The 27,386-nt window shown below is 42.8% G+C and overlaps 3 protein-coding genes across 10 annotated transcripts in view; 1 reads left to right on the forward strand and 2 right to left on the reverse strand.

Moving 5' to 3' along the window:
* Positions 1–5,480, reverse strand: part of si:ch211-203k16.3 (fibrinogen-like protein 1) — a 16,471-nt gene extending 10,991 nt beyond the window's left edge. Inside the window, exon 1 of the mRNA XM_047801564.1 lies at positions 5,330–5,480. The gene's annotated coding sequence lies outside the window, so the exon portion shown is untranslated. The remainder of the gene's footprint in view (positions 1–5,329) is intronic.
* Positions 2,551–7,564, forward strand: pomcb (proopiomelanocortin b). Of its 3 annotated transcripts, none has more exons than XM_027155350.2 (3): positions 2,551–2,684; positions 5,389–5,508; positions 6,849–7,564. In XM_027155350.2, exons 2-3 carry the CDS (start codon positions 5,389–5,391, stop codon positions 7,395–7,397), a joined length of 669 nt encoding a protein of 222 aa, XP_027011151.1. In that variant the 5' UTR covers positions 2,551–2,684; the 3' UTR covers positions 7,398–7,564. The 3 variants fall into 3 exon arrangements, with proteins under 3 accessions (XP_027011151.1, XP_027011152.1, XP_027011150.1); XM_027155351.2 differs by lacking the exon at positions 2,551–2,684 and adding an exon at positions 5,095–5,245; XM_027155349.2 differs by lacking the exon at positions 2,551–2,684 and having other exon boundaries at positions 5,383–5,508.
* Positions 7,565–8,046: 482 nt separating this feature from the next.
* Positions 8,047–27,386, reverse strand: part of efr3bb (EFR3 homolog Bb (S. cerevisiae)) — a 39,243-nt gene continuing 19,903 nt past the window's right edge. For 5 of the 6 annotated variants that reach the window (XM_047801561.1, XM_047801562.1, XM_027155389.2 and 2 more), the window contains 22 exons: positions 26,583–26,710; positions 25,900–26,050; positions 25,589–25,710; positions 25,123–25,272; positions 22,796–22,930; positions 22,589–22,667; positions 21,501–21,636; positions 19,529–19,687; positions 18,630–18,741; positions 17,835–17,886; positions 17,589–17,761; positions 17,287–17,362; positions 16,909–17,070; positions 16,487–16,618; positions 16,221–16,288; positions 14,684–14,811; positions 14,361–14,452; positions 13,069–13,117; positions 12,401–12,507; positions 11,656–11,705; positions 11,048–11,142; positions 8,047–10,953 (listed from right to left, as the gene is read on the reverse strand). In XM_047801561.1, the coding sequence (XP_047657517.1) occupies positions 10,895–10,953; positions 11,048–11,142; positions 11,656–11,705; positions 12,401–12,507; positions 13,069–13,117; positions 14,361–14,452; positions 14,684–14,811; positions 16,221–16,288; positions 16,487–16,618; positions 16,909–17,070; positions 17,287–17,362; positions 17,589–17,761; positions 17,835–17,886; positions 18,630–18,741; positions 19,529–19,687; positions 21,501–21,636; positions 22,589–22,667; positions 22,796–22,930; positions 25,123–25,272; positions 25,589–25,710; positions 25,900–26,050; positions 26,583–26,710 (2,415 nt within the window). In that variant the 3' untranslated portion in view covers positions 8,047–10,894. Of the gene's footprint in view, positions 10,954–10,998; positions 11,143–11,655; positions 11,706–12,400; positions 12,508–13,068; positions 13,118–14,360; positions 14,453–14,683; positions 14,812–16,220; positions 16,289–16,486; positions 16,619–16,908; positions 17,071–17,286; positions 17,363–17,588; positions 17,762–17,834; positions 17,887–18,629; positions 18,742–19,528; positions 19,688–21,500; positions 21,637–22,588; positions 22,668–22,795; positions 22,931–25,122; positions 25,273–25,588; positions 25,711–25,899; positions 26,051–26,582; positions 26,711–27,386 lie in introns of all 6 variants that reach the window. The other variant, XM_047801560.1, reaches the window with a different exon arrangement.

A 27,386-nucleotide genomic window follows, 5' to 3' on the forward strand; every position in this document is an offset into this window, starting at 1 on the left:
CACATAATCACCTACAGGACACAAAAACACACATAATCACCTACAGGACACAAAAACACACAATCACCTACAGGACACAAAAACACACAATCACCTACAGGACACAAAAACACACATAATCACCTACAGGACACAAAAACACACATAATCACCTACAGGACACAAAAACACATAAATCACCTACAGGACACAAAAACACACATAAATCACCTACAGGACACAAAAACACACATAAATCACCTACAGGACACAAAAACACACATAAATCACCTACAGGACACAAACAGTGACAGTATCGTGACATACGACTAAGTACGGTCACCTATACTCAGAATTCATTCTCTGCATTTAACCCATCCAAAGTGCACACACACACACAGCAGTGAACACACACACACACACACACACACACAGCAGTGAACACACACACACACACACACACACACACACACACACACACACACACACACACACACACACACAGCAGTGAACACACACACAAACACACCAGTGAACACACAAACACAGCAGTGAACACACACACACACACAGCAGTGAACACACACACACAAACACACCAGTGAACACACACACACAAACACACCAGTGAACACACACACACACAGCAGTGAACACACACACACACAGCAGTGAACACACACACACACACAGCAGTGAACACACACACACACACAGCAGTGAACACACACACACACAGCAGTGAACACACACACACAGCAGTGAACACACACACACACAGCAGTGAACACACACACAGCAGTGAACACACACACACACACAGCAGTGGGCAGCCATTTGTTTGTGGGCAGTGGGCAGTTTTTCGGTGACTTGCTCAAGGGCACCTCAGTCATGGTATTGCCGGCCCGAGATTCGAACCCACAACCTTAGGGTTAGGAGTCAGACTCTCTAACCATTAGGCCACGACTGCCGTGATGCATTACAAAGATGACACAATTTTGGATAAGTGTTTTGTATGAGTATTTATATCACTTGTGTGTGTGTGTGTGTGTCAGCCCCAGCAGGCCACTTTCTAATAAAGACTCATAATATTTTTATAGTATTGAGAACGTTAGACACAAATACAAACGTTGTTATTAAAAGCGTCCCCTCTGAGCTGTTCGACTCACCGTCAATAAATGATTCGTTCCTGAAACCGCGGTACGTCTGTGACGTCAATCACTGAGCGTGAAGGAGTGAAGAGGGAATGCTAATCCCTTTAAACACAACACTGATGACTTTCCTTCAGGATTTCACACATCATCTGTTTACATTACTAACACTGTGCCTCCATGAAGGAGGGACAAGAATTAAAGATGTTGATTCATTTTCTTCATGTTAGTATGAGACAATTATTTTATTTTTACTGTAATCTAAGAAATGTCAGACACAGGGTCAGACATGATACAGCAGCCCTGAATCAGAGAGAGGGTTAAGGGCCTTGCTCAAGGGCCCAAATGTGACAGATTGGCAGTGCTGGGGCATGAACCCTGATCCTTCAATCAAAATCCCACAGCCTTAACCACTTGAGCAACCACTGTCCATCCTCAAGGACATCCAGACCTACAGACCTCCAGGAACATAAAGATCTAAAGCACTCTAAAAACATCCAGATCTAAATATCTCCAAGAACATAAAGATCTCAAGATCTCCAAAAATATCCAGATCTAAAGATCTCCAAGATTATAAAGATCTAAAGATCTCCAAGAACATAAAGATCTCAAAGAACATCAAGATCTACAGGTATCCAAGAGCATGATACCCTGGTACCCTGGAGGTGTGAGGCGAATGATGCCCCAATAAATTCAATCAGTCACCAGATTGAATTATTACTGAACCACTTTGCGTTTTTTTTTTTTTTTTTTTGGAGGATTGAGTAAGGAAATGTTTTCCTCCAACAGCATCATATCCTAACCTGGCTTCTGTCATGTAAAGGAATCAGCTTCAAATCCCTGGTGTGTGTATCTGTCATTCCCAAGACTGCTGTACATCCTGCAAAACTAGACCCTTCACCATACTGATAAAGGACTGTGGTCTAAAACCAGGTTCCAGTGTTATTGTCCACCCATCTTTTCCTGGTGGAGCGAAACGATGACAAACGTGGAGTTCGTTTGAGGTGAAAGACGAATAAAAATTGCCTTATAATTTGTCTGTTTAGACAGAGGTCACGTCGGCACGTGTCGGATTTCAGGAGCGCGTATGAAAGCGGCTCGGATCGTAATCGCTAAAGGTCAGATTCACCGTAACAAATCTGTTTGAAGAAAAAGATTGTTGTGTGAACATGTGAAGATCTCCAGCATGTGAACCGGCTCAGGTCCTCGGGTTTCAGAGGCAGGTGCTCGACCGAACGCAGCACCGACCCGCTAATCCTCTCCTGCTTTCTTCTGACATCTTTTCCCACGTTTGTCGTGACGCGTGAACACTTATCGGAGGTTACAATTGAAAAATTTTGTTTCCTACGCGTTAACCCCACCTCCTCCCCCTCTGACACCACACTCCATCCTCCTTATCCATCCTCATTACGTCGTGACCTTGAGGGGCTGCCGAGCACCTGAGAGTATAAATACGAGAGCGGACCTCGTTCAGAAAAAGCACAGAGACACGACACAGAGCTGATCGGCCAGCAGAAGGAACGGAGCTCAAACCGAACATCAGTGACGATAAAGGTGAGCAAATTATTTCGCTCGTTATTTTCTCAACTATTCTTTTATCCTTTATTTTAAGACAGATCTTTATCACCATCACCTTTATACAGACCTCTTCGTCTTTCCTGCTTTATCTTATTATTTTGTCCACCATTAAATCCTCTACTGATGTATTCATTTATTTTTATTAACCGAAAAGTGTCTTTATCGTTTAGTTTTAATTTTCGATGGTATGAAAAGTTACGAATTTAAACTCAGCTAATAATAATTAATTCTGCCTGAATAAGGTATTTTTGAGCAAACACCTGAGATTCCATTGTAAATAATATTTTGGATCATTTTGGATTATGAACCTTTCAAATATTTCTTTTTTTTTTTTAAATTCAGAGTAAAAAATATCGAGAAATTAAACATTGTTTTTTTTTTTAATTATTAAAAAACATTTTACTTACAGTTTACAGAACTGGTTATAATACATTAATAAACCGTTAAAAGCATTATAAGTGGTTATAACACACACAACACATGTTTGTTGGCGCACCATGTTCGTAGACGTTCAGAGTTCCTAATAATCGGGCAACATGTTATGAAATGCATCATGGGGCATTATAACGCAGAGAACTACAGAATGTGTACGCATTATAAGCTGATATGAATGTGGTCACAGTTCTATAATATACTGTATAATATATTATCCTATAATAATAATATGACCTTCATAGAAAGTGCTACTAGAGATTATAACCTGTTGCATTGATATTAAATACTTTATTTTATTTTATTTATTTTATTATTTTATGGGTAAACATTTTACCTAATTATTTAATTTGGACTAATTTCAAACTAAAGTGCTAAACATAAACAGAATCATTTCCTTATGTCGATCAGTTACAGAGAGTTCATTTTTAATTGGACTTTAATTTGTATAAAATGCCAATGATAATGATTTTTTTTAATCTCTTTATGAATCTTTATTTAAAAAATATTTTAATGGAATCATTGTCAATGTTATATTTAAATAAGAACCTAATTTACTTAACTTAATTAAACTTAATTAAACTTGCGAGCTTGAGATTATAAAAATCCTCAAGTCCAGTGGTTTTTTACTGTCATCCCTCTGTGTACTGTACATTAGAGTACACAAGACTACATGCAGTGCAGATACACAACATGACAATAAACACACACAGGATGCTGCGTCATTACTGGGTTAAGTAGCGTAGGGAGGCAGCAGGGTGTGGAGAAGGTGTTGAGAAGTCGGCTGGTGCTGCCGGTGGCTCGGACGCTCCTGTACAGTACGTCACTGTACTGCTGCCTCTTCTGGGATAATGTGTTTCTAAATCAAGACGTTTAGTAAATGCCATAAAATCTAAAGTGTTAAGTGGCAGCAGAGGGAATGTTCGCTCACATGGACATTCCCTCTGCTGCCACTTAACATTTAGATTTTATGGCATTTACTAAACATCATGAGTAGAGTCTCAGATTTTCAGCTGTTCTCACAATTTGTCTGTAGGTTCTTGTGGCTGGAAGCTGTGTGGTTCCTGTGTAGTTTCTTATGCAAGTGTAGGTCTGGGTCCTCATGCATGTGTAGGTCCGGGTCCTCATGCATGTGTAGGTCCGGGTCCTCATGCATGTGTAGGTCCGGGTCCTCATGCATGTGTAGGTCCGGGTCCTCGTGCATGTGTAGGTTCATGTTTAAATGTTCAGGTCCTCATAAATGTGCACACCAAGACACCCTTTTGACTCCCTCTACAGTTCTGTAGACATGCAGCAGTGAGCGGTCTACTCGGGTTCTCTCTCCTCTATCATTAACATCATCTCGTTGGACTGTTGCTCCATGTCGTGATCTAAACTCCGAGTCACTGAACTCTAAGCCATGATTTTAAACTGAAATCAGGAGTCATTTTACCTTGACGCCAAACATTTTCTAATCGATAACAAGAACAAAAAAAATGTCTCAAAGACTTTCGAGAACCTGCACAAATTATATATTTATTATATTTCCACATTCTGACTTTTATTAATCGTTACGAATCGTTACGATGTCACGTTATGAAACATTGTACTTTTATGGTTATAGATTTAGGTTTTTTTTCCCCCTCTCGAAGTCAGTGAGAATGTAAACTTGTCGGTCATAAAGGTTCGAGGAATAACAATCTTCTGACAGAAAACATCACAGCGTCGATGAATAAACAACACCCTGGTTTTATAACCTGTTCATGTGGCTCAACTGTCATCCAGGTCTCTGTTACTATAGAAACGTTAAATCTAAAACTTTGGGCCAATCAGAATGAAGTGTTCAAGAGGAGGACATGTAGGGATGAGGCAGCGAGTTTAACATCATAAAGGCATCGTTGTTGAAAACTGTGTGTGTGTGTGTGTGTGTGTGTGTGTGTGTGTGTGTGTGTGTGTGTATGTGTGTGTGTTAACGAACTTCATTTCCGGAGCAGCCCACAAGCACTTGAGAAAAGAACACTGCTTCTTTACAGCTTTAGAGCCATGAAGGATCAACAGCACACACTTCATTGTGTGAAAGAGTGACGCAGCTCTGCTGATGAATCATAAAGCTTTAATATTTCAAGGTCAAAATAATGTTTTTTATTTCTCTAGGACTAAAAATATGTCTCGAGAGCACGGAACTTGTGTTCTGTTCTATTCACCCTCACCTGCATGCCGTCGTACGGGTTCTAACTTGTTCTTCTCATCTTTTGATCTTCTCATGCAGATGCAGTGTGTTTCCTGGCTCTCGGCCGTGTTCGTCCTGTGTGTGTGGGGGTCAGCGGCGGACAGAAGGTGCCTGGAAATCACGGACTGCAAAGAACTCGGCTCTCGGGACAAAATAACAGTAAAAACTTTTAAAATGTCAACATCAAACATGATGTAACTCCTTTAACTCTCCGATCATTAATCATCTTTTTGACTCATCCTCATGTCCCTGTAGCTTAAGGGACCCTTTGTATGATGTTTATAGTCATCACTTTAGCATTCTACTAATAACTAGCCTCAGTTATCAAGCTGGAGAGGAACATAAATCACACATACGAGCTTTTATACAAGAAATTTATTATATATAAAAAATCCTGTAAATTCAGAGATGTGTTTAAAAACATGCTGATATTCTGCTGGTGCTCGAGAGTGTGTGGAAGTTTACACATAAAAACTCACTCAGTTATAACCTGCATGTGTTCAGCAGGAGCTCTTCACACACACTCCATCAAAACAGACAAAAAGAAAGAAAGAAAGAAAGAAAGAAAGAAAGAAAGAAAGAAAGAAAGAAAGAAAGAAAGAAAGAAAGAACAGATGAAAGTGAAAAGTGACATACGGTTAAGTACGTTGACCCATACTCAGAATTTGTTCTCTGCATTTAACCCATCCAAATGCACACACACAGCAGTGAACACACACACACAGCAGTGAACACACACACACACACACACACACACACACACACACACACACCCCCGGAGCAATGGGCAGCCATTTATGCTGCGGCGCCCGGGGAGCAGTTGGGGGGGTTCGATGCCTTGCTCAAGGGCACCTCAGTCGTGTTATTGCCGGCCCGATACTCGAACCCACAACCTTAGGGTTAGGAGTCAGACTCTCTAACCATTAGGCCACGACTTCCCAACCAGATGAAAGAAAGAAAGAAAGAAAGAAAGAAAGAAAGAAAGAAAGAAAGAAAGAAAAAGAAAGAAAAAACTGATGAAAGAAAGAAAGAAAGAAAGAAAGAAAGAAAGAAAGAAAGAAAGAAAGAAAGAAAGAAAGAAAGAACAGATGAAAGAAAAAGAAAGAAAAAACAGATGAAAGAAAGGAAACAGAAGAAAGAAAGAAAGAAGACAAACAGATGAAAGGAAGAAAAAAAAGAAGACACTAAAAAAGCTAAAAAATAAAATATAAAATAAAATTCTCTGTACTTTATGCTTTGGCTCCTTTTATTCTGAGTTGAATCCAAATAAACAGAAATATTCTAAGCTCCGCCTCCAGACATAAAGCCACGCCCCTTGCCTCTTATTCTGCCACTTGTGTGGAGTGACACTGACCTGTGTGTTAACACAGCGACTCAGGATGGCTTTTATTTATCTATCATCGCGGCTTTATTTATTTAATTATGTGTAAACTTTATTTCTAATCTGTTTCGGGTAAAAGTTTGTTGGGAATAAACCAGAAATGCCGCCTGTTTTATAGGAGTGCGTCTGGCAGTGCAGGCTGAAGCAGCTGGTCAGCAGCACTGAAAACCTGCTCGCAAATCTACAGCAGAGCGATGAGGAAGAGGAGGAGGAGGAGGAGGATGAAGACAGTATGAGCCTCGGCGTACTGCTTTCAGCTCTGTCTCCCTATGACGCCTCTCACCAACAGCTGCCCAGTGTGAGACCTCAGCGCAGCGAAGAGAGACCTTCATACTCCATGGAGCATTTCCGCTGGGGGAAACCCGCCAGCCGCAAGCGGCGACCGCTCAAAGCGCACGTCTCGGAGGAAGACAAATGGGTGGAGGAGCCGTCCATGGAGACGCCTTTATCTTCACTCAACAGACGTCAGCTGGAGGGCAGCGATGGGCGTGAGCTAAAAAATACGAACAACAAGAGCACCACCACCAAGTACCGTATCACCCACTTCCGCTGGAGCGCTCCTCCCACCGCCAAGCGCTACGGCGGCTTCATGAAGCCGTGGGCCGAGAGATCCCACAAGCCGCTGCTCACGCTGATCCGCAACATCATGGTGAAAAACGGACACTGAGCGACTGCAGAAAGAAGTGTCGCTGTTGAGGAGGTGTAACGTGTCAGAACACTCCTTCTGTTCATCTACAGAACTTCAGAAAACATCAACGATACGAGACTCGGTCTTCTGCTCTGTGTCTGATCCAGCTTCAAAAACACAATCATTAAAAAACATGTTGAAACTGATGTCCATGTCACTGATCCCTTTTAATATAGATAGATAGATAGATAGATAGATAGATAGATAGATAGATAGATAGATAGATAGATAGATAGATAGAAAGAAAGTCTTTAACTAGAATTCAACCACAAATTAATTCCTTTGTTCCTTTGTATTTAATCATAAGTATTATATCATTATGTTATTACAAAAAAAAAAGAAAAATAAGAAACTCACACTCTCACAAACTCTTGTTCACTCGCTCACACTCACACACGCTTTTTCGCTTGCTCTCTCTCTCTCTCTCTCTCTCACACACACACACACACATGCTTGTTCGTTCACTCGCTTACACACACACACACTTGTTCACTCGCTTCCACACACACTCTTGTTCACTCGCTTCCACACAGCGTTCTCTCACTAAACGGCTGCTGTTCTTTTTATATAAATATAATTTGCAGAAAACGGGACGAGAAATATTTTTTAAATAAATCAAAGTCTTCACTCATCAATGAACATGTTTTATTGAGCAGCTGCTGCACTGACAGATAAAAAACAAAGTCTACAGATGTACAAGTCCAGAGACGGGACACAGACACCACTTTCATTCACCATCGGGAACATTTACACCACAAAATACAGAACACACAACACGTCTCTCCCACGCTGTTCGGCCTCAGCGTCACACCGATACGCGCGCGCGCGCGCGCACACACACACACACACACACACACACACACACACACACACACACACACACACACACACACACACACACACACACACACACACACACACCTCAGATTTACAACTGAACCTGCCAGAGCCTTCAAGGAAATGGTTACAATTTGAACAATTATAAACAGAAACAAAATAACGTGTAATAATAATAATAATAATAATAATAATAATAATAATAATAGGTTAAAAGATTCAATGAATGCAGTTTACTTTTAACTTGAGCTGAAGCTTAAATCATAGCATTAGAAAATATTGTATATGCCAAAAAATAAATCTCAAATAATTTTTGACATTTGAATGTATAATATTAATATTTCAATTAGAATCAATTTCACGTTCATTTTGCTTTCAAAATAATGTACGGGAAACATCAAAAGCAGACAAACAAATTTACACAGAACTCCTATTTTCCATTTCCAAATAAAACTAATTAAAGGATTCATTGTTTTTTTTTTATCCTGGCTTTTGCCTGCAAATTGACAAATGATCATTAATCGAAATTGAATTGAACCTGTTAAAAAAATAATAATAATAATAAAAAGTACATCTTAAAGTGTTCAAATTTCCGAATCCAATCTCTATAATCTCTTACCGATCATACCGACCGCTGTAGAGTATTTGTTGAGCTTTTAGAATTTGGATGTGAAATTGTGTAAATCTGAATTTTCATGAAAATCTAAATTGTTCAGTTCACTTATTAGAAATTATTAAGGCAGAAAAATTCAGATTAAATTTTAAACCCACTTTATTGTTTTTTTTTTTTTAACTAATTACTCATTCATTTGTAGTTGATGTCCTCTATCTGAATTGTATTAAATTGATATTGTATTCTATGGTGGTGTATTTTATTACATTTTCTAAAAAGATGTAAAAAGTTCATTTCAAATTCAAATAAATTTCAAAACTAAAGATTTCAATTTGATGCTACAAAACTTTTTAATTCAGGTCGTTCACAATGCCACACTCCTCCTTCCTTACTTGAACACTCAGATTCACAAATGGAGCTGTACACAAACTGCTACGACGATCCGAACGTGTTTTTGAATCGTTTTGTGTTGAAACAGAATTTTAACCTGAGCTAAAGTTCTAGCTTTGCACAACTAACACTGACCAATTAAAGCATTTCACTCGAGTCCAAAACCAACCGAATGTACTAAAAAAATTCAAATCCAAAACACACAATACACAATTACAGAATATTAAACAGAATTGTTTTTGTAATTGTGTGAAGTCTAAGCAGTTCTTTTGTATTAAAATGTTTACATCTTGAGTTTTGAGCCACAACAAAACACAACATAAAAAAAAAAAAAAAGTCTGAACTTTTTTTGGTTTCAATTTAAAAATTCTTTAAAACAGACACAGAAAATGTGACACACACGACGGTGAGACATCTATAATGGGGACGTGTTGACCAGACGACCGCGTGGTCATGTCACCACGGTGAAAAAATGACATGTTTTTTTCTGGGAGCGATCACGGTTATACCTCAACACCACGTAGGAGAGAATTCTTCTGCTACTTAAAAACAGAACTTAAAGACAACCGTCAGTGACAGATGACACGCTAATATAAAAAAATAAACAAAAACAAAAACCTCTGAACTTTTGCGATCTGAAAAAACAAAACAAAAAAAAAACAGTTAAAACCTGCAGTGGTGACTCCGATGAAATGTCCTGGACACGTTCAGCTGTAACTGTGTGTTTTATCTGGATATCATGTCCTCTGGAGGTTGCGGCGGTACGTAAAGCGTCGTTCTTCTTGTAAATTCTCTTCCTGGTAGTAAAATCTCATGCTGGTTAGTTCGTCACCTGTAATTCCCTCGAGCTCGGCGTTAGAAAGCCAGCGTGGTCTAAAACTAAGATTGTTTGTATCCGCACGTACGTTCGAGATCGTTAGATACGTATTATGCAGTCGTATGCTATGACTAAACGTAAAGAAAGTTGCTTACGGACGCTTTAAAATAAGCAGCTAAATAAAATCTCTAAAATTTACATTCGCGGAGCATTAATACAGTTCACGGAAATTTTATCCAGTGCAATTATTATCATTATTATTTATTTTTTAGTCCTGTATACGGCAAAATACGGCGATACGCTCGAGCGTGTCTGTAGCTCGATAATGCAAAGTGCTAACCTGCAGAAACCCAGAAACGTTTAGTATTTCAATCATTTCGATCAGACTAAATCTCCATAAAACGAAAAAAAAAAAAAAATCTGGTGACGATTTAAAATTTTTTTACTCGAGCTATCCGCTATCCAGTATAGTGTCTGAGTTTTCTGATGTGAATGTCAGTAAACTATCAAATTATAAAAGAAAAATAGCACCAATAAGGACATACGTGTTAAAAACGGTTGACTGAACGAAACTGGGACGAAGCCGTTTTCTAATAACTACGTTAGTTAACAGCGAGTTAAACCAGCACTACTAGTTAAAACACTAAACCTAGACGAAAGCTGGCGTTAGAGGACGACAGAGCATGCACCTCCGCTTTAAAAAATAGATCCCGGGTGAATTCGGAGACACGAGACGGACGTTGAACACGGAAGACGACGCGACCGGATCCGAGCAGAGGCTGTGTTGTAAAAGTAATGGCACCCTGTAGGCTTTTCTCTTCATGATGTGGTCGTGTCGACGTCAGTCACAGTGCAAATACAACACGCTGGAGGTTCGCCTGCGATGATAAACAACTTAGATGTTTGAGTAATTCCTTCTGTACACACACACACACACACACAGCTTTTCCTCAGCTCTGAGCTAATACACACACAGGTCAGGGAACTTCATCTCGTAGATGGGGACGGAGCGGGTCTGGGTTTGGCCGTAGCTCGCCGTGATGGTGCCTGAGGGACTGGGAGGAGGCCTGAAGTGGAGAGAAGAACAGAAATCAGAACCAGTCAGAACCCACAGCGGCACACACACAAGCTCCGCCCAAAAACTACACTGCACCTCATGTACACTTTTCCAGCCTGGAGATTCTGGCATCATTCTTTCCATTCTTCCGTCTACCTTCAGGTGCTTTCTTTCTTCCTTTATTGTTTCATTTGTCTTTTCTTTCCTTCTACCCTAATTTTTTCTTTCCTCTCCTCTTATTTTGTTTCTCCTCTTTTCCTTTCCGTTTCCTTTCATTCCTTCATTTGTAACTAATGTTTCTTACTTCTATCCTTAATTCCTTTTTACCTTGTTCTTTCCGCTTTTACTTTTTTCTACCTTCCTGCTTTTTCCTTCACTAACTCTCACTCTTCTACCTTCATTCTTTACTCCTATCTATCTGTCTGTCTGTCTTCTTTCCCTGTATATTTCCTTTCCTAAGAGTTTATGTTTATTTCCCAGCACTAATGTTTCTCATGTAAAGCCTCATGATGATGAAACCCACCTGATTGTGATTTCGAAGATCTGACTGAGTTTACTCTGCAGCATGGTGGCCTGAGGGGAAACAGAAGTGTGTGAGTGGTGGATTACACACATACTCTCACTTACACTCACATACACACACACACACACTCTCACACACACACACACACACACACACACACACACACACACACACACACACACACACACTCACTCACACATACACACACACACACACATACACACACACACACACACACACATACACACTCACATACACACACACACACACACTCACATACACACACACACACACACACACACACACACACACACACACATACACACTCACACACACACATACACACTCACACACACACACACACACTCACACATACACACACACACACACACATACACACACACACACACACACACACACACACACACACACACACACACACACACACACACACACACACACTCACACACACACACACACACACACACTCACACATACACACACACACACACTCACACATACACACACTCACACATACACACACTCACACATACACACACACACACACACTCACACATACACACACACACACACTCACACACACACTCACACATACACACACTCACACATACACACACACACACTCACACACATACACACACATACACACACTCACACACACTCACACATACACACACTCACACTCACACACACGCAATCCTGAAGATTAATGAAAAATCCTCACTCTGGCTCCACAGTGTGCGGCGATCTCCTCAAACGGTGCTTTCTGAAACTTCTCCACCACCTGTCTCCTCCTCTCTCGCTCCTGCTCCTCCATCCCGACACTGTCCACTGCAGAGCAAACACACACGCACACACACACACATCAGGTCAGTGGTGAACACTTTCCAACACTCCTCAGTTACACACTATAGATGACTGTATCTGTATAGTGTACACATAGTGCCTTGCTTTAAATATTGGCACCCGTCTACATCCGTCGCTCGGTTGGAGTTTCTCATCAAATGTGACAGCTTCTTTCCTTCCCCTACTTCATTATTATGTTCTTTCATTCATTCTCTCACCCTTCTTGTTTATTCCTGTCTTTCTACTTGCTCCTGTCTACCTTTCCTGGCTTATCTATCCTGACTGATTTCATCCTTCCTCCTTAATTGCTCTTAATTGGATATCTGGAATATATTTGGAATTGAATCACTGTTTGTTTTTATAACAAGTGAATGGCTCGATCTACTGAGACGTTTTTTTGTATTGTTGCTACATAAAGGTTTTCATGTGATATGAGGCACAGATCCTTTTCATTGGTCAGTTACAGTGATAAGCAGGAGTTAGGATCAGTGTGAAAAACCCTAAATAGAGAGAAATATTTGTGTAGAGCGGGAGAGGTTTCCTCACCGATGGCGTTCTTCAGTGCTTCAAACGTGATTTCCTCAGCTGGTGTTCTCTGTGGAACAGGAAAAAAAACACAGAGATACTAGTGAGGAATTGTGTGTGTGTGTGTGTGTGTGTGTGTGTGTGTGTGTGTGTGTGTGTGTGTGTGTGTGTGTCAGAAAAGGAAAGATGAAAGGAAGAAAGTGAGAGCATGAAAAAGAAAGAAAGAAAAAAAGAAAATATGAGAAAGAAAAAGACAGAAAGAAAGAGACAGCCAAAAAGACACGCACGAATGAGGAACAGAACAGAGTGTGAGACACGCCACGACGGAACGTGTGACACAGACAGCCGGCCCCCACCTCCCGTCTGCGCAGCCCGCCCGCCGCAGACCGCACCGCCCGCCATACCGCCGCCGCCAGACCCCGGACCGCCGGCACCCCTCCCGTTGCGCCCGCACCGTCTTCGCCCGACCGGGCCAGCCCGCCCGACCGCCCGCCCGGCCGCCCGCCGCCCGTACCCCCCGCCCGCCGGCCCCTCCCGTCTGCGCCAGCCATCCGCCCCAGCCCTTGTGCGCGCCCGCCCGTCTTCGCCCGCCCGCCCGCCCGCCCGTGTGCGCGCCCGCACGTCGCCGTCCTGCAGCCCGCAGCCCCGCCCCTCCGCCCGTGTGCGCCCGCCCCGCCCGCCCGCCCCCGCCCGCCGCCACGCCCGCCAGCCCGCCCGCCCCAAATGATGGATGGACTGAAACATAATTAGAATATACTAAATTAAAATTTATACCAGAAATATGGGTTTTGTGTGTGTGTGTGCACGCGTGTGTGAGTGAGAGTGTGTGTGCGCGTACGCGCGCGTGTGTGTGTGTGTACGCATGTGTGTGAGTGAGAGTGTGTGCGCGCGTGTGTGTACGCATGTGTGTGAGTGAGAGTGTGTGTGCGTGTGTGCGTGCGCGTGTGTGCACGTGTGTGTGAGTGAGAGTGTTTGTGTGTGTGTGTACGTGTACGTGTGTGTGAGTGAGAGAGAGTGTGTGTGCGCGTGTGCGTGTGTGTGTGTGAGTGAGAGAGAGTGTGTGTGTGTGTGTGTGAGTGTGTGTGTGAGTGTGTGTGAGTGTGTGTGTGTGAGTGAGAGTGTTTGTGTGTGAGAGTGTGTGTGTGTGTACGTGTACGTGTGTGAGTGTGTGTGAGTGAGAGAGAGAGTGTGTGTGTGTGTGTGTGTGTGTGAGAGTGTGTGTGTGTGAGAGTGTGTGTGTGAGTGTGTACATGTGTGAGTGTGTGTGAGTGAGAGAGAGAGTGTGTGTGTGTGTGTGTGTGTGTATTTCCAACCTCCTCTTTCTCTGGACTGTTTCTGGACTCAACCTCCACCTGCAGAGAGATTGTTTCTCCGATACTTTTTCTCTTCGACAGCCTGTCTTCATCTGAAAAGAAAAAAAGAAAGAAAAAGAATAAGGAACAAAGGATAAAAAAAGGAAGAATAAGTTCAGCTACTGTTCTTTTTGATGCTTTGTGATCCACAGACTAAAGAAGCGCACACATCTCAGTGCTCGCACCACTGAACTGCTCTCGCATGTGAAAGTGTCTCTGCATGCTCACTTCACTGCAATATGTCTGTGTGTCTGCTTTCTTTTCTTTCTTTCTGCTCTCTGTACCTGTGAACTGAGGGATGTAAGGAGTGGCGAGTCTCTCAGTGTTGTAGCCACTTCCTCCCAGCACCTCGGCGATCTTGGACTGCTGGAACAGAAGTTCTCCTGCTGGCTTTTCCAGCGTCTCTGGAAGCCTGACGCATAAACACGAAGGATAAAAATAAATGTTTACTTTCCTGCACAAACAAGGTTATGTCTTCTGCCATTACTAAGCCCTGAGTGGATGACTGAAGTGAAGAGAGAGAAGGAGAGAGAGAGAGAGAGAGAGAAAGAGGGATAGAGAAAGAGAGAGAGCGAGAGAGAGAGCAGACTGAAGCAGCTTTGGAAAGTGAAGGTCAGTGATTATCGGCTCCATTCAGCACTCGCAGTAACACAGTAATGGACGAGATCGAAGCTTTACTAAAAGCTGATGTGAGCGAGGCCGAGTGACTCATGAGCTCTAATGGATGAAGTTAGTCTGATACACACACACACACACGCGCATGCACACACACACACGCGCGCGCACACACACACACATGCACGTGCGCACACACACACACAATTTCTGTTATAAATGGATAATGGATCTATAATAAATAAATAATTTTCAAAAATAAAAAGTAAATACAGCTTGTGAATTTTAGGCCATTAATCTATCCATCCATCCATCTCTCTCTCTCGTTCTCTCACTTAATTTTTCTCTCTTCTTCTTCAGACTTTTTCTTTTCCCCTCGATGCTGCATGTTTCCTTACTTCCTTTAGAGTTTGTTCCTTCTATTGGTTACCTTCCATGCTCCTTACTTTCTAACTTTCCTTCCTTCTGTCCTTATTTTGACCTTTCTTTCTTCACTAGTCCAGCTTTTCTCCCACTCTACTTTCTTTTTCATTCATCATCACACTTTATTTCTATCTTGTATGTCTTTTCTGTCTATTGTTCAATTCTTTTGCTCCTACGGTATTTCTTTCCTTAGGCAGACAGGAAGAGAGGCAGACAGATAGACTGACATTAAAAGAGTCTGACAGGAAGAGAGGCAGACAGATAGACTGACATTAAAAGAGTCTGACAGGAAGAGAGGCAGACAGACAGGAAGAGAGGGAGACAGGAAGAGAGGTAGACAGACAAGAAGAGCGGCAGACAAGAAGAGCGGCAAACAGATAGACTGACAGGAAAAGAGGCAGGCAGATAGACAGGAAGAGAGGCAGGCAGACAGACAGAAAGACAGGAAGAAAGGCAGACAGACAAACATACAGACAGGAAGAGAGGCAGGCAGACAAACATGAAGACAGACAGACAGAAAGAGAGGCAGAGACAAACATACAGACAGGAAGAGAGACAGACAGACAAACATGCAGACAGACAGACAGAAAGAGAGGCAGACAGGCATGCAGGCAGACAGACAGAAAGAGAGGCAGACAGACAGACAGAAAGAGGCAGACAGACAGACAGAAAGAGAGGCAGACAGACAAACAGTAAGAGCGGCAGACAAACAGTAAGAGAAGCAGACAGACAGACAGAAAGAGAGGCAGACAGACAGGCAGAGGCAATCAGACAGAGACTCACTTTGGACTTCCAATAAACACATCTTCTGGCAAAAGAAACAAGGCTTCCTTCTGTCTCATCTCGATCACCTGCAACAGATAAACAAAATCACCTGCAATTAAATACGAGTGATGCGATTAGGAAGCTGTACTACATACACAGACCTTCTATGTACTCCTGCTCCTGAGCACATGGCTGTGTGTGTGTGTGTGTGTGTGTGTGTGTGTGTGTGTGTGTGTGTGTGTGCGCTGTAGGACGTGATGTTGGAGATGTGAGGAATCACTGACCTCGTGGACGTGCTGGCAGAAGGTGGGCAGGGTGGTGAGCTGGCAGATGAGGTTGAGGTAGGCAGCGGTGAGAGCGTGAACAGCACAGCGGTTATACACCGGCAACATCTCCTCACTGACTAAAGCCAAGTCCTAAACACACACACACACAAACACACACTGCATCACAGGGCTGAGTAACACACAAAGCACTCCCTGTCCTCTTCTGTACACAAGATTCTAACGTCTATGACTGACAAGAGAGAAAGAAATAAAGAGAGAGACAGAGAGAGAGACAGAGAGAGAGAGAAATAGAGAGAGAGAGAGATTTTTTTCTTGGCTCTTGACCAGAGATGGATGTCAGATCGTACTCACCATTAGTGAATGCTGTTCTATTGTGTCTAAGTTTTAACATGAAACGTCTCACCCAGTTCCTGTCTCACCTGCAGGGCCAGAGCGAGGCGGATGAGATCCACCACCACCTCCTCGTTAGCAAGCTCCATGCTGATCAGAGCGAGGAGAGAGTAGAGCATCTCGAAGTGTGGCTGTGTGCTGCTCTGCTCCTTACACGACAGGTAGATGTGTCTGTAGAGCTGCTGGGCATGCTGCAACACACACACACACACCACACGCACACGTACACCACACATCCACACACCCACCACACCACACACACACCACACCACACACGTACACCACACATACACACCACACCACACATACACACAAACAACCCTGAATAGTCATACATCACCACCTTGGATCATAGGTGACTCATAGACAGACACCCCATCAGTGTGAGGTTAAGTTTAAAGTCCCACCTTCTTCATGAACAGGTTGTCCTGACGAGAACACTTCTCCATCCGGAGTTTAAGCACAGAAATGTCTGCGATGATTCTACAGAAGGACAGATGACTTGTTAATCCTTACGGTTTCTATGATAACAGATCTTTCACAGATACCTGTATTGGGTACGTGCTACATAAATGAAATAAAATAATAATAATAATAATAATAAATAATGAAAAATTAACCACAGAGTTCTCTGTAAGGAAATGTTTGTTTAACAGTTACGGCAGGAGTCTCCAGCGTCAGTGCTTTTAAGAAAGTCATGTTTACAAACCTTATGGTGGACAGCTTTGGGAGGTTGTCATGGCGATCGATGAGGCTGACGAGGATTTCGAGGACCAGCAGGCGGATGTGCGCGTCCTCCAGCAGCGCAAAGGACAGGAGCGGGTCCAGGAAGGAGCTGGGCAAAGCCGTCAGCATGTTCGTGCTCTGGAAGCCACACGTCACCTACACGGAAGAGGAACGTGAGCTCCAAACGTTCGTTACGGTTCCCTTTAGTGAAGTGTTGTAGAGATCGTACCTGTCTTAGAGACTTCAGTAACTTGACCTGGATCATCCGGTCACCCTCAGGCCTGAAAAACACAACGGGTCACATTCAGGTGAGATCGGTGAAATCGTCCGGTCGTGAAGATTTTATTTAACCTATTATTATTATTTACCCGTTAAAAGTCCATAGTTCAGTTTTTAGGAAAATATAATAGTGATAATGATTTCTGTTACAGTCCCTAAAGTGATTTAGACATAATATTTATTTCTAACACAAATTGCATTCTTACAAACATCACTAACACAAACAAAATGTATTAATCGATTAAAAAAAGACAGCAAGAAACTGTCACAAGTTAGATTTAGAGCTGGATGATACGTCAGGATAGTAATAATATTGTAATAAATTACAAACATAGGAAATAATTATTAAATAATTATAAACAGACTAAATGCTGCTCATTACTTAATCCATAAATTGTGAAAATGTTTTCTATTTATTCCTCTTTTTCATATCAAGTTTTTTTTTTAAACTTAAAAAAAAATTATATTGATAATGGTTTAAAATGGTATATAAACTTATTGAAAGATGTTTTTCTTTATTTTAGGTTTAATGTTTTATTGTTTTTATTCACTAAATGACATTAAGAAAAAAAAAGTATCTGGATATGTTTGCAAATATAACGTTTGCTTGACAGTTACACTTAAATCAACCTAAAGATGAAATCATCACCTGTACGTGTTCATGCTGTGATAATGTACACACTTCTGATTAAAGGTAATGAACTGGACTTTGCTAAACTATTATTTCAGGGGCTGCAGTACGCACCCAGATCCTGTGGGTGGCAGTGAAAGCTGCATTCCAGGAATTGGGATCTTCCCCATGATGAAGAGCATCACCTCGGAGCGCTGGTATGTAGGCAGAGTGCTGGCAAAGGAACCTGAAATCGCAGAAAAACAGCACAAAACAAAACTAACATGAAGTAATCCAGTAATTAAGGGTGTAATAATGCAAACATGACACTGGCTTCATGATTCAATTTACTGTCTTCAAGATTTGATTTAATTTGATTCACAATACTGGCTTCATGATTTGATTTGATTTACAATACTGACTTCATGATTCGAATTGATTCACATTACTGTCTACAGATTATGAATTGATTTGATTCACTTTACTGGCTTCACAATTTGATTTGATTCACATTAATGACTTCACAATTTGATTTGATTCACATTAATGACTTCACAATTTGATTTGATTCACAATACTGGCTTCATGATTCGAATTGACTCACATTACTGTCTTCACATTATCATTTGATTCACAATATCAGCTTCATGATTCAATTCGATTCATAATACTGACATAGAAAGATGATTCACAATATTGATGATTCTCAAAATTGACTCACAATACCTCATAACTTGTTAGAATTCACGATAGTTGCTAGCCAAATCAAACACACTGACATACAGAAAGTTTATTTTATATTATCGTACTCAAAACATTCTCCGATTACCATGACATCATGTGAAAGCACCTTGTCCATGAGAGTAGATTGAACGATTTCTAATGCGTGATCATAGGAAGGAGGCGGTGCTTCAAAATAATCAGACAACTGTCAATCATTCCACATTTACATTTCAATAGGCTCATCTGCCATTTTATTATTTTGAGACCTGCTCCAGAAAACACACACACAAAAAAAAATCACACACACCTACCTATTGTTTTTATGACAGCTTCTTGGAGCTGTCTCTCTTCATGCTCGTTAACGGTTTTGCTGCCTGTCGTGGTTGCGTCGTAAAATCCGCTGAGCTCGTAGTCCACGCTGAGCTTCAGATGCCTGAGGAGAGTGTTAAACACCTCCAGCACGGTGGGGCCTGAAATACACACAGAGTGCAGACGGGATTCATACGACACTATCGTAACGCCATCGCTTTCCATGTGTACGCCTGAGGTCACTTAGAACGTCAAACCTGCACATCCAGACATATATACTCAGTGTATCATGGGCTTCATTTGCATATCACAACATGATTGGACTGCATATGTTATGATGCAACAACACTTGCCTCTACCTTATAAACTAACACTCTCTGTGGAACAATGACTGTAAAACGTAAGCATAGAACCGTTGTTCCTTCCTGTAGGTAGCCGGCACACACTTTCACTTCCTGTTAATGTACAGACATTTTCACCGTTCGTTTCTACCTTCTCTGGTGTATGTGGTCACGTTAGGGTAACCAAACACAATAAACAAAAAAGCACTAAAGGGTGTTGTGCCGAGGCTTCCATCCGTGGCCCCATGTTCGACTTATCAATTACAATGAATTATTGATTAAAAAAACGTACAACTTCAACAGGATGGATGAAATTTAGGGCCTTTTTACACCTGGTCACTTCGTGTGTTGTCTCTGATCCGAAAGCTATCTGATTTGTTAAAACTGTTCCATTTACATCAGGCCACATAAACACGTCTCGGCAAATCGGATATCGGAGATGTTTATGCTACAAAAAACAGCATTTACTGTTTGCTGCATTTTCGCTGGCGGCAGCAGTGCGTTTTTAAGACCCGACGAGACGCCTGGGTGAAAGTACTTCCGTTTGGGAGGAGAATAGCGCTGACGTATGTGGCTTGAACAACCACATTCATTTATTTACACCTGTACAGTTTCATCTGAAATGAGTAAAAAGCCCCTCACAGTGTATGGAAATGCCTCCCTCTAGTGGATGAATTGTGACAGTTTCGGTGAACGTTCCTCACTCTGAACGATCGCCGTCGCTAAATTTCATGATGACGAAGAGCTGAATAAGGAGTTTAAGAAGTTAGAACTACTAGAACTCAGCACGGTTCTTGCAGACGTCTCATTTTCCATCTTTCCACTCAGCTGTTTCTCATATGATACTATACAGAGGCTGAGTCTTTCTGTTAGGGTGCGGTGCTCGATATTCACTTCTCAATCACACGTCATTCGGTTCTTCAGCTGAAGTGACGGATAAAGTGATGAATAGATGAAAAGAACTGCCATGCTGCCACTGTTGGCCAACTGAGCAAGGCCCTTAACCCTCCCTGCTCCAGGTGCGCTGTATCGTATCTGCCCCTGTGCTCTCCGCTGTGCTGTAATGTACAGGTGGCAATAACAGTCTTCCTTTTCAGACTTTCCAGCTTGAGATGGCGTTCTCTCTGTGTGCGCATCCTTCACCAGTGTTGGGCAGTAACGCGTTACTGTAACACAGTTACTTTTGACAGTAACTAATGCTCTAACGCATTACTTTTTAAATACAGTCACTCCGTTACCGTTACCATACGGTGCGTTTAAACTTATTTAAATTAATTCATTTAGGCTGAAGTGTAGCCTACAGACTAACCTGTTTACAGCAGCGACACATTGTAGGATCGGTGGATGCCAACCTGTAAACACGAAGACGCCGCACTGTGGGCGTGTTTCCGTTTATTCGCGCATGTGTGGCAGTAATGGCGAGTCGAGGCGAGAGCAAGACGAGGTTCTCAAAGTGGAAATATGCTCATTATTTCTTTAAAAAAGTAACTAGAACGTTACTTCTAACAGTAACGCGTTACGTTTTGGTGAAAGTAGGCAACAAAGTAATTGAGTTACTTTATGAATGAAGTAACTAGTAACTGTAACTAGTTACTATTTCTTAGTCACTAGCACAACACTGTCCTTCGCTCACCTACAGATCCGCTGGAGGCTATAGCAGCTGCCTCCAGGAGAACCTCAACGATCCCGGCGCGCACCGTAGCCGAGGTCTTACTGTTAGCGTCCAGGTGGCCCAGGAGCTGCTGGATGACCAGGTGAGAGTGCTGAGACTGAGAGAGAGAGAGAGAGAGAGAGAGAGAGAGAGAGAGAGAGAGAGAGAGAGAGAGAGACAAAGTCTGTATAAAGACATCTAAAACCAATGAGTTTAAAATGACCCTACGTTGTGTGATCTCCATTTCGAGGTTAATTAAGGTGAGCAGCAGCATCACAGGTTCTAGGCAGAAAGGTCTTGAGGAACTTTATCAGAAGCAGATGTTAAGGAGGGTTGAGTCTATCTTGTCAGATAGTTCTCATCCCTTACGGGCTGAATTTCAGATGCTGCCATCGGGATTACGCTTTAAACGCCCAAAATCCAGAACCAACAGATATAAACACGCTTTTGTCCCTGCAGCCATTCTGCTTCTCAATTCTGCAAAGAACTACAGATAACTTTATTATTTACGGTTTGTTTATTATTTTAACTATGCCTGCATAGTAGGCAATCTTTTGTATTGTCGTTGTGTGTGATTTGTTCACTATCTGTTGCACAATGAATTGCCCCATTGGGGGACAAATAAATAAAGATTTGAAATGAGTGATCTGTTTTTCCAACTATCTAAACGCAGTGACGTCACTGGAAAACAAATTATACTTCCTGTCAGTAAACCAACATTAGCGTTGCATATGAGATGATACGACTCTTCTGACGTTCGTATGCTAGGTGCTACAGTGCGCGGTGTAGGTGCGCAACGTGAAGCACGTGATTCGGGACAGAGATCATCATTCATGTCAGGAATCTCATCATATTCGCACAAGAACAATGTTTTTCTTACTAGTCTTCAAACTTAAAGCCTGATTGGTCTCAATAGCATGACATCGCACTGCGTATTTTCTGACCTCGTTCCTCCTTCAAAAAAAAAAAAAAGCAAACTCTCTCTTCGAAGCATAAGGAGGTAAAGGGTAAGACAAGGACAAGCACAACCTCCAGCCTCACAGATTCACGCCTGGGAGAGAAGCTCTCACCTGAATAGAGTACATGATGATCTTAAAGCAGCGCACTGCGAATGTTTTTCCTTCCCACAGAGAGTGATTATCGAGATGCCTGGAAGAAAAGCAGAGCAAGCGAGAGAACGATTTAAAAGAACAGAATAGAAAAAAGGATAAGATCCTGATGAGCACCTTGGAGAGAAAAAGAGAAGGATGATGTGCAGAGACGGAGGACTCTCTTACATGAGGACAGGAGTGACTGCGTTTTTGATGTTGCCGTAGGCGGCGCGGCCCAGCAGCTCCCGGAAACAGCGCTCCGTCAGCTCGGCCGGGCCTTCCTTCTCTTTCTCGGTGGCCTGCAGCGGAGACGGAGAACGACTACAGACACACACAGAGGGAGGGAGAGAGGGAGAAAAAAGGAAAAGAAGGGAAGTTAGTTATAAAATGTTTATTACACAGAGAAAATAAGACTGAGCTCCACAGCTTCATCTGCTGTTATGATAACAGCTCAGAGATTAATTAGCTCAAGGCTTCCAGAGCTCCTCGGTGTGATCTCACAGCGTGTTCCCATTACCGTGTGTGTGTGCGCGTCTGTGTGTGTGCGCACGAAAGGTCTCGCCAATTCCCCATCATTTATTCAGCACTCCTATTCTCGTCTCCGCTCACTTCCTCGGCTCATAACCGCGTCCTGCTGGTTCCACCTGGTACGGCTGCGGAAACCTGGTGCAGAATCTCTGATTAAATCCCTAATAAAGCTGCACAGGAGACAGATAACTGAAGTGTCTCGCCAAGTGCGACGATGAAGAGTTTGTCGAGCGGTATTTCCACTTCAGGATGAAAGACGAGGTTATCTCAGACTGTTTTCTAGTGAACTTTATGCAAATGGGCCCTGAATCAACTCTGAACCGACTCGGACTCGACTCTGAATCTAATTCACTACTAACTTAAAGAAAACTTCACAAGGATTAGCAGTGAGGATATTTTTTTTGTTAAACATTCAAGTGAACGAGCTGTTAATATACAGTACGGGCCACTTTATTAGGAACGCCTGCACTTATCTAAATCAGCTGTTCGTGTTGATGCTTAACGTCCTGCAGAGAAAATCTCTGAGCTTGATTGTGGCATTAATGTTGAACCCTCCTGGGATTTTCACACACAGTCTGTAGAGTTAACAACTGATTGCGTTAGCACGAACCCCGTCTCTTTCCAAGCTATTGTTTTCCACATATTCTGACGGATCGAACACGAGAATTCACCAGTGCTGTGGAAAACCTCGTGTTAAAGAACTAAACGAATCCGAGCATTTAAGGATCGAGACGTCCGAGTTGAATCCGAAGACGTGGGTCACGGGTGTGTCCGGGGGAAGGTTGTAGGGGTGAGCGTGTGATAGAAAGCGCCTGAGAAACGAGTGAGTGCGGTGAACTCTCGCTTATTCGATGCTTTGTTCCCCTGATAATGACGGTCGAGGGGGAGGTTAATAACACGCTGCCATTTACAGTAAGAGTCAATTAGCACTTCAAACAGCCGAACAGGAGTAATTAACGTCTCCTCCGGTGCTGTAATTACACCAGTCGGCGGTCACATGGACGGGAAAACTCAGCAGGAGAGCGGACGCGGGGGGAACAGAACCGAACATCGGTCATCGGTACATCAGTATCACCAGACCACAAATCTGCCCTGCGGTCTCTAGGGAACTCTTTTATACCAATTATTTACCAGAAAAAATTTCTTCTGAAACATTTCTCATAATGTCAGAAGCTCTGGGGCTGATTTGTTGATAGATGCTGTTGTTTTAAGGTTATGTCTTCCCATGCAGCTCTAAAATGTAGACAACAGAGCTTCTTTTCCCTTTTGCCACAAAAAACCCGGCGTGGCTAGTTAGAGATCGCGGAGATGACGAGTGTGACGTTAGCGTGAACGCTGAAGCTTTGAGCAGATGAAAGAACTTAAGGTCTCTTTACACCCGGTCACTTCGTGTGTCGTCTCTGATCCGATAGCTATCTGATTTGTTAAAACTGTTCCATTTACATCAGGCCACAAACGCGTCTCGGCGAATCGGATATCGATCCCATCTTTCTACTCCCGCCCAAAATGCAGATATATTTTACCTCATTTCCGGGGTAATTGAAATGGAACACGCTTTGGTGTATGCGGTTTTCAGAATGCAATCAAAAAGAAGATGAAAAAACTCGTTACGATGTTTATGCTACAAAAAACCAACCCTGCGTGTTGTCCGTGTTATTTGTTTCTGGCGTGATGCGTGACTCGTGAGTCACCTGTGAGTGACGTACTTCCGTTTGGGAGGAGTTTAGCGCTGACGTATGTGGCTTGAACAACCACATGCATTTACACCTGTCCAGTTTCATCTGAAACGCGTCCCAGACCACCTCCTGAAGGGGTTTATATCCGTCTCCAAAACGTTTCGGAGGACATTTAGACCTGGTGTTTTTACCATCGGATCGCTATCTGATCACAGAAAACGTATCAAGTAACCAGGTGTAAAAAGCCCATTAGAGGACATAAGAGCTAAAGCACCGCTGCACAGACATAGAGCACAGAGACGTTCTTACCTCTCTGTGCCTTCTCCGGACTGCAGGTTAAACAGGAGCGATGGTACGATCTTGTCCATGTGCTGCGGATCCCAGATGTTGGCCTGCAGCTCGTCGTTGACCGTCTTCCTCACCACTCCCTGCAGTCCTTTAATACCGGCCATGCGTATTCTGAGACACGGGGACATTCGGAAAGACAGAAGTGATCAGATTATACAATAAAGGTCCTCTGGAGCATGAACATGACATAATAGGGATATTTTTATGGTTTCTTATTCTGGTTATTTCTTTAGGTTTCACCATCGTCATCACTGCTGTATTTGCAGACGTCCTGCGAGTTTCGGGCTCGTTTAACGGGTTCGTTTAACGGGTTTTCTCGATTCGACTCTGCATTTCTTCTTTAATTATTTTTCTGTACTTTTAATTTCAAATTCTTCCGTGTGAAAAAAGTTCTGTGGAAGTTCCTAAACGTGCTCAACGTTCTCACCTGGTGCGAATATCCGGGTCCTCGAAGTTGGAGTGGCACATCTCACTAAAGCGGGACACAAAGAAGTCGTAACTGCGATGATACGATGGCGTGTCCTCTTCGATGTTGGCGAACTTGACAAACTGAGGAAAGTCAAACGTAGAAGACGTGGAAGAAGTCAAATGAAAAGCTCTGAGCTGATGATCGCACACATGCTCTTTTCTCCTATGAACTGTCCTGTGTATGTTTGCAACCACAGCATTTAGCTTTATTGCACTAATGTGAAATAAGCTGTAAGGCAGTGTTTGTTACGCAGTGTGATCGGTGCGCACCGAGTTGGTTCCCAGTATCTGCAGGTTGGGCTTGTCGGCCTCCAGAAGTTTGCGCACCATCTTTAAGAAACTCTCCACGAACAGGTTGATACTCTGACAGTGGCACGCCATCAGGAGCTGATCCAGAGCCTCCATCGCTATACACACATAACTGACAGAGAGAGAGAGAGAGAGAGAGAGAGAGAGAGAGGGAGTGTGAGGGAGACAGAGTGAGAGAGAGACACAGAGAGAGAGAGAGAGAGAGAGAGAGAGAGAGAGAGAGAGAGACAGAGGGGGGGACAGGGGGGGTGAGTGAAAGAGACAGAGAGAGGGGAGGGGGAGAGAGGGTGAGACGAGGAGTAAGAGAGAGAGAGAGAGAGAGAGAGAGATTGAGGGAGAGAGAGAGACAAAGAGGGAGGGGGAGAGAGAGAGAGAGAGAGAGAGAGAGAGAGAGAATGAGAAGAGGGATTGAGAGAGACACACACACACAGAGAGAGGGGAGGGAGAGAGAGAGAGAGACAGATTAAGAGAGAGAGACAGAGAGAGAGAGGGAGAGAGAGAGAGAGAGAGGGAGGGATAGAGGGAGGGATAGAGAGAGAGACACACACAGAGAGAGGGGAGAGAGAGAGAGAAAGAGACAGAGACAGGTAAGTGGGACGTTTCAGGATGAAGGACTCAGATCTTAACCAGTTCCTTTCTCCTACCCGTATCTGTGTCTCGCCACATCGCGGCACAGTCTCTCAGACAGATAGGCTCCTATTCGGTCCAGCTTCTCTGGAGCAGACAGAGCGTAGAACGTCAGCTTCTCCATGTTGGCCTTCACCAACCCGTCCTAAACACACACACACACACACACACACACACACACACACACACACACACACACACACACACACACACACACACACACACACACACAGATTTACAGAAGAAAGTCAGAAGATCACTTGATTTGTTAAAGTTATGGCACAAACTATCAGGCATGAAAAACAGACTCCTGAGCTGCTCGGTCCTGACATTAAAGATATAAAAATAAATGAATGAATAAATTACAAATAAAAAATATTTTACCTCATTTGCACTTTTTAAAATTTATTTTAATTCGTTTTTTTTTTTTTGCGAACAGCTGCATGGTGATGATGGTCTTATTTCTCTGTATGTTGATACCGGATCCCGGGGATCAGTAAAGTAGCAACATCCAGAGAAACACGATGATCACGACACCAAAAAAGAGCACGTCGTTTACGCGTCAGATTCAAACCAGCACGTCACACACGTGCCAGATAGCTTCTACGTCATGGCAACCTGAACGGCTCACGGCCAAAGCCTCGTCCCGTAAACGCCTCATCGTCCTGAATAACCTGTAGTAATACTTTACGGTTGTTCGGTCAGAGCTGTCAGGGGCGATTAGAGAGAAATCAGACTTACGTTGTGTTCTACATCATCGTGCCTGAAAGTAGAAGAGCCAAAAGATCTGGTCTTTCTGATGATCCTGGAATATTACTGCA

This window comes from Tachysurus fulvidraco, chromosome 16 (assembly GCF_022655615.1).
Source record: "Tachysurus fulvidraco isolate hzauxx_2018 chromosome 16, HZAU_PFXX_2.0, whole genome shotgun sequence".
NCBI classification, from domain to species: Eukaryota; Metazoa; Chordata; class Actinopteri; order Siluriformes; family Bagridae; genus Tachysurus; species Tachysurus fulvidraco.

Coding starts and splice junctions, on each gene's coding strand:
- pomcb (XM_027155349.2), top strand. CDS start 5,383: ATGCAGATGCAGTGTGTTTCCTGGCTCTCGGCCGTGTTCGTCCTGTGT. Junction 5,509..6,848: donor GCTCTCGGGACAAAATAACA/GTAAAAACTTTT, acceptor CCTGTTTTATAG/GAGTGCGTCTGGCAGTGCAG.